We start from the raw sequence: 6932 nt of genomic DNA on the forward strand, positions 1-6932 counted from the left end.
AGAGAAAAGAAGCTCTCGGTCGGGGGGTTCATTTGCCAGCTCTGGTATGGGCTTTTTTGTGATGTTTGCAAAGTCACTCATTTTCTGTGCCCGTTCCCAAGTCATCAACCAACCCGTGGGTGTCAGCCTGGCGAGGTGTGTTGTTCCCATAGCTTTTATCCCAGGGATTTCACCTAACACGGCAACCGCATCCAGTCTGCCTGGAAGCCTCCCAGCAAGAGGGCTTCTCCTGGCTCTTAGCGCTGCCCCACGCTCATCTGGCTCAGCCCTGTGGAGAGTCCATCCTTAAAGCCGGGACTACATCAACCAGAGCCAGGCGGCCACTTCTATTGATGTCATTTTTTTTTTCCTCCTCTCGAGGCGTAGACACAATCAACCATTTCAGGAAAATGCTCGATTTCGGCATCCCACATACATCGATTTGGTCAATCTGCTTTGCAATCCTCCACTGAGCACAATAAATGAACCCATTAAAAAACAAAAAAAAAAAAAGGGGGGGGGGGGGAAGAATAAGCCGAGGTGTTTTTAACAGCCCGAGCTCCCCGGCGGGGGCCGGTGGGGAGGGCAGCGGCGCAAGAGGGCGGCGGGAGCCCCGACGGGACGGTGCGACCCGGCCCCGGGACATCCCAAAAGGGCCGGGCCACAAGTGGGGCTGGAGGCCCCGTCGTCTCCGTCGCAGACCCCGGTTTGCCGGGTTGCGAGCAGCCGACTCCGCGCCGCAGGGTGTTACCTCCACAGGTGGCCGCGGGTGGGGTGGCGTCCCCACGGAGGGCCACGGCCACCGCCTCCCCCTTCCCCTTCGCCCGGCTCCGGCCGCTGCGGACACACGGCCGGTTTCCCCCGCTCCTCACTGTCCTGCCCTGTTTCGCATGGGCTGCAACCAAGCTCGGTCGGCGGCGAACAGCGTGGAAACGAACGGGTTTAATGTTAAACGTGGTCGCGGTTTTATTTTCTTTACCCCTTCGGAAGCGTGAAAATTCATTTAAACGCGCCGGGGCCCCCGAAGCGTTTCTGTGGATTTAGCGGGAGGGACGGGGCGGCCGGGCACACGAAGCCGTCCCCTTCGGGCCCACGGAGGCGGACGCGGTCTCGCCCCGTGGGCCCACGGCGACGGGCTCGTGGAGCACACGCGTGGGCGCTGCCGCTCACGTGTAGCACCCCCGGAGAAACGCCCGCCCCGTCTCATCCCCGCGGGTGCCGTCGGGAAAGAGGCGGCTCCGGCTGGGGGCCCGGGGCTGCCAGTCGTCCGGGGCCACGGCGGGGCGGCCTGTGCGGAGGGGTGAGCGGCAACCCCCCCGGGTGGAAGGATGCCCACCCCAGGGGGACGGCGGGGCCTGGGTGCCGTGGGGGAGAGCGCTCCCCGGCCCCAGCGCCCAAGTGGGGCGGGAGAGGGCGAAACCTGAACCGGCAAACCCCGAAATGAGGCCGGGCAGCCAGAGCTGAAAAGTCTCCAAGTCGGTCCCAAGCGAAACAAGAGACGAAACGTTTCAGGTTATTACGTTCGCCCTTTGAAGCGAACTATTTCCCGCAGCTAACAATGCGTAGGTGTATTTAGACAGCTCGGCTCGTCCAAGGAGAATGTGTCTCGCGCTGTTTGAGAAAAACTCTAAGAGTAAGTGCAAATATTTGATGCTGAAGAGCTCTTAAGGCTTGAGGAGTACCATTTACTTATTTCTACACATCAGTGTGGGCTTAGGATGTTAAATAGATTAAAAGGCTAAGAGAGGTCACTGAAGTAGACTCTCTTTCTCTCATCCCGACTTTTTTTCCTGGCAAAGTTTTTGCACTTTCTTTAGAGTGTCCTTGGCAAACTCCTCTTGAGAACCACCTCGGATCCTGTGTAAGTTCGCGCCTCTCTCAACCCCGGCCGCCGCCCCCTCCCCTGGCCGCCCCCCGAAACGCCGCTCCAGCCCAGGCATTCAGCAAATGTTTGCCTGCGGGGGCAAGTTATTAATAAGCGCCTCTCGGCCTTCTTTACGAGCGGGGGCGTCCGGGAGCGCGGGGCAGCAGCGGCGCTGCCGGCCGGGCCGGGCCGGGCCGGGCCGGGCCGGTGAGCGCGGCCGTACCTGGCGGGGCCGGGGGGGCCGGGCCGGCGCCCACCGCGGGCTGCCCCGGCGGTGACACGGGCGGCCGGGGGCCGGGGACCAGGGCGACCGCGGGAGGAGCCGCTCCGCCGAGGAAGGCCACGTCGTTTCAATTTAATCTCATTTAAAAAGACATAACTAATAAATTTGTATGGCCGGGGCTGCCGGAGACGTAAAGCAGAGTCGATAGTGGTTCAATCCCATTGAACCCTATTGAAAACCATGACAACAAGGAACAAGCTCCGATTTATCCCAGAGAGTTAAAGCACATTGTGGGAAGGCGTCAATCACCTATTATTCCCGATCTGAACAAATGCAAAATCTTGACTGGAACAAATGCTTCCAACAGGTCCGGGACATAGGGCTACATTTCCCTTTTGTTCACGGCCTAGCAGTTGGCATGTATTTGTGCTCCCCGCGCTCCGACCACCCAGGACGGCTGGGAGGCTGTGCTTGGAGCCGGGAAGATAACTACTGTCACCAGGCACGCTTGATAGGTGGCTGCAGTAATCGCGGCCTGGGAATCGTTTATATGGAGCCTGTCCGGTCCCGAAGAAATATGCGGGAAGTTGGCCAAATGGAGCCTTGTGCCCCGTTCATCTCGCCCACAAATCTCGCCGATGTAAATCTCGCCTCTCCCTTGTCGTTATTGCTCTGTTGACATTTTCCCCGCGAAGTGTCACTGCTTCCAGGAGGGGCACCCGCAGCGGGGCGGGGAGGGGCGGCGGCGGCCGGGGGCAGGCGGCGAGCGGGGCCGGGGGGCGAGCGCAGGGACGGATAAATATAATCTATACGCAATAGCTTATGGATGTCTGTTTGGACAGGGAAATTGGAACCAGCAAAGCGGCCGGCTAGCAGCCTATCTCCCTGGGTATCTGCGTTTCCATTGCCAGGCGCTCCGCGCGTCATCCCAGGCTTTTCACGCCGTTTGCCCGACGGGGCCGTGCTGCGTGCGCTTGGGCCGGCTGTCGAGGGGAAGCGGGTCTGCTGGGGAGGGGCCGGGTGTCCCCTTCCCTCCAGGCTGCCCTCCATCCAGCCGGACCGGCCTCCCACTCGTTCTCTAGACGGGCGCCGGGTCCCTCCCGCGAAACGGGCGGGAAGCGGCGGGGACGGGCGCTGCGGCATGCGGGAGGGGACCGTGTCCCTGCCCCTCCCTCGGCGGCCCCCACGGCTTGACCCACGCCGCGCGACCCGCGTGGAACAGCCTAATCGCCCCGTCGGTCACTTCTGCCCCTGCCCTGCGGCTGAGGAGCGAGCCCTGCCGCTGCCGTTTGGCGTTGGAACGGCTCATCGGGCTTCGTGCCTCGATACCGCATTTTTTTTTTTTTTTTTGTAAGTCCTCGGCGGCCACCGAGGCTGGGCAAAGCCCTCCCGCAGCTTCGCGGGGGGACGGGGCCGCCCGGTGAAAGGCTGCCAGGAGGCTCTCGTCCGGCGGAGGGGACGGCGGAGCCACCGCCGGGCCGCCCCGGGCCCTGCCCAGCCCCGGGCCGTGCCCGGCCGGTGTCCGCACCCCTCCTCCCCGGGGGGGGGGGGGCGGGGGGCCGGGTTTGTCGGCTGCTGCTTTCGGCAGATGAAGCGGCGCTCGGCGGGGCCGGGAGACGCGCGGATAAATAAGCGCGCCGGGTTTGATCTTTTCTCCCTCTCTCCCAGCTGGAATCATTTCAGTCCCTCACACGTACCGCCCGAGGGGATACTCCTTGCGTTACTACAACGCAAAATGGTGCTAAAAAAAAAAAAAAAAAAAAAAAAAATTAATCTCCCGACTCTCGCTCATGGGCCGAGCGCGTCGGGCTCCCCGCGTTTCCCCAGCCAAGCTTGGGCCCTCACCCTTCCCGAGAGAAAGGTGCACCTTCCATCCACCGTGCCCAGGAGAGGCACCCCCACCCCCCCACCCGCCGGAGATCCCGTCCCCTCCAGGTGCACAACCGCCAGCCCTCCCCGCCGAGAGCTCAGCCGAGGTGTGAAAAATCCCCCGTTGAGGGTAGGAAACCTGCCAATGACAAGCAGGAGAATTGGAGGTTGCACGGCAAACAGCCCGGGGAAATAAAACAAATAACGACTTAAATTCCTTCCAGGTCTAAAGGGGGCGGGGGGGGGGGATGAAGAGGGAGAAGCGAGGAGGGGGCTCTCGGCAGGCTCTGCGGATGTCCTGGGAGGATTCACTTTGTCTGCGGATAGAAGGGACGCTGGTGGCTTTGGTGGCGGATGGAGGGGGGTGGTTGTTGGTCATCCACATGCCACCCAAGATGTTATTCACTGCTAACAATTACCATTATCTGTCCCCACTTTTGGCTAATCAGACAGAATATGTAATGATGAAGCCTGTTTCCTGCTGTCTTTGGGAGGTAACGGGTTATTCTCTCATGGGGGTGGCGGGAGGGGGGGGGTTACACCTACTCCCATTAGGGCTTTAGCACTTGACTAATTCAGGTACTTAGCATCCTATAGACAGGGACGGTCTGAAAGCAGGCAGTGTTTGCAGTGGGGAGGACTGTTTATATAAACAGGACACCTCTGTAAACGACACTAATATTTGGGGTTAGGTGGCGATGGAAGGGAAGGTCCTCTTGAGCCGAGAGATTCCCCAGTAACTGGGCGCAGTCCTTTCCTCGCAGCTTTTAAGGGAAGGGGTTCGGGGCTCTGGGGCAATATTTTTTTTATTTTTTTTTTTTTTGTGGGGGTGGGTGTGTGCACAGCCTACCATGGCCACATCTGGCAGGATCAGTTTTACGGTGAGGAGCATTTTGGATTTACCAGAGCAGGATGCTAATAGCATAAAGCAAGCCTCTGACCATCACCACTCAGCGGAGAACTACACCGGCTCGCCGTACCGAGGGTGGATAGAAACAGACAGAAATCACTATCCCTGTGAGTATGAAACGGACAGGAATTGGCCATCTCCGCACAGCTATCTTTTATTTGTTTCTCCCCTTGCTTTGGGGAAGATGCGAAGAAGCGAATCGCCAGCGTGTGTAGCCTACAGGATCGGGGGGATCCAGGCTGGGAATTTTAGAGAATGTTACTGATTTGCAACAATGAAACAGAGGGAACCGCCCGGCCAGGAGCTTAAGAGAGAAAAGATTCCTTTTTTTTCCCGTAGGTCGGTATGGCAGAAAGCAAAACCTCAGGCTGTATCCGCCCGTCTCTCTGCGCTTATCGTTTAAGCTCGCTTCGCGGATTCTTCCCCCCCCCCCCCCCCCCCCCGCACCCCCCCCCCCCCCCCGTTTCACTGTTGCAAGTAATCCTGCCTTTTTGTGCTGGCGGGGTTTCGGGTCACCCCACGCACAGCAGCGGCAAGCTAAGCTAAGCCCAGCCCAGCGCCTCGCCTCTCCGCGCTGCCGCGGAGCGCGTCCCGGGCGCCAGCGCCTAAATCCCCGCGTCTGCCCCCGCGGAGAGCCGGCTCCGGCTCACAGACCCTCCTGTGCGGCACGTTGCTCTCACCTCACGCACAGAAATTGCGCCGCAGAGATACGGCTTTTAATGTGCACCCGCGTGTGCGTGGGGAGAGACCGTCCTTCGGACGGGTGCGGGGCCGCCGCCGGGACACGTTAAATATGACGGTAACGGAGCGGCCGGAGAAAAGCAGTGACGAAGGACTGGGCGGCCCGGCACTCCGCTTTAGCACCGAGCGAGCGCGACCGCCGCCAGCCCGCCAGAGCCGCGGGCTGTGCGCGGCGAAGCGGCCGTGCCCCCGCGGGGATTGACGCCGGGGCAGAGCCGCTCCCCCGCGGGGGGAGAGCCCGCCCCGTCCCGCGGGTTAGGTTTAACGTCTTCGGGGGCTCAGCTCGCGTCTCCTGTTGACCGTTGGGCTTAATCCGGCCCGGCCAACGGGCGGGGCTCTCCCCGCGGGAGGCGATTCGGCTGCCGACGGCCCCGCCGCCCGCCCGGCGCCTGCCCCGCGCCCCGGCCCCGGCCCCGGCCCCGGTCCCGGTCCCGGCCCCTCTCTCTAACCCCCTCGCTGTCCCCAGCTTCCGACGAGAGCGGCCCGGAGCCGAGCTTGCCCGACTCCACCCAAAGGTCGCTCCCCGCCCGCGGCTCGGAGGCCGAGGAGAAGAAGAAGAAGCGGCGGGTGCTCTTCTCCAAGGCGCAGACGCTGGAGCTGGAGCGGCGGTTCCGGCAGCAGCGGTACCTCTCGGCGCCGGAGCGGGAGCAGCTGGCCCGGCTGCTCAGCCTCACCCCCACCCAGGTGAAGATCTGGTTCCAAAACCACCGCTACAAGATGAAGCGGGCGCGGAGCGAGGGCCCCGGCAGCCCCCCGCCGCGCCCGCCCGCCCTGCTGCGCCGGGTGGTGGTGCCGGTGCTGGTGCGGGACGGCGAGCCCTGCCGCGGCTGCCCCGCCAGCCCCCCGCCGCCCGCCGCCCGCCCCAAGCTGGGCTGCGCCCTGGCCGGCTGCAGCGCCCAGGCCGCCCTCGCCCTGCAGGGCTACCGGGCCTGCCCGCCCGCCTCCGCCGCCGCCCTCGGCGTCTTCCCCGCCGCTTACCAGCACTTAGCGCACCCCGCCGTCGTCTCCTGGGGATGGTGACGGCGGCGGCGCTTCGCCCGCCAGGGCCGGACTCATCCCACGGGCGCGGGGAGGCCCGCCCCAGCCCCGGGCTCCCGGCGCCGGGCAGGCACGGCGGCTGCCGGGCTCGGGCGGGCCGGGCGGCGGGGCGCGGAGCCGGGCGGGCGGCGCGGCGGGCCGGGGCCGGGCGGGCCGGGGCCGAGCGGGCCGGGGCCGCCCTCCCCGCCGCCGGCCTCGCCGCGGGGCGCGGGTGCCGGGTGCGGCTGGAATTTCGTAAAACCTCCGCTCCGCCTGCTCCGGCGCGAGGCATCCCTCGCTAAAGAATGATAACGACGATGATACTCCTA

General features: G+C 63.5%; 1 protein-coding gene across 1 annotated transcript; it reads left to right on the top strand.

Annotated features, from left to right (window-relative positions):
* The first annotated feature begins 4786 nt into the window (after positions 1–4786).
* Positions 4787–6606, top strand: NKX2-8 (NK2 homeobox 8). Its single transcript, XM_049826005.1, has 2 exons — positions 4787–4952; positions 6053–6606. Exons 1-2 carry the CDS (start codon positions 4787–4789, stop codon positions 6604–6606), a joined length of 720 nt encoding a protein of 239 aa, XP_049681962.1.
* The last annotated feature ends 326 nt before the right edge of the window (positions 6607–6932 follow it).

This window comes from Accipiter gentilis, chromosome 22 (assembly GCF_929443795.1).
Source record: "Accipiter gentilis chromosome 22, bAccGen1.1, whole genome shotgun sequence".
NCBI classification, from domain to species: domain Eukaryota; kingdom Metazoa; phylum Chordata; class Aves; order Accipitriformes; family Accipitridae; genus Astur; species Astur gentilis.

Excerpts from the sequence above, each read along its gene's own strand:
- NKX2-8 (XM_049826005.1), top strand. The coding sequence starts at position 4,787 with ATGGCCACATCTGGCAGGATCAGTTTTACGGTGAGGAGCATTTTGGAT. Across the intron at positions 4,953-6,052 it reads AGACAGAAATCACTATCCCT|CTTCCGACGAGAGCGGCCCG; the intron begins GTGAGTATGAAA and ends CGCTGTCCCCAG.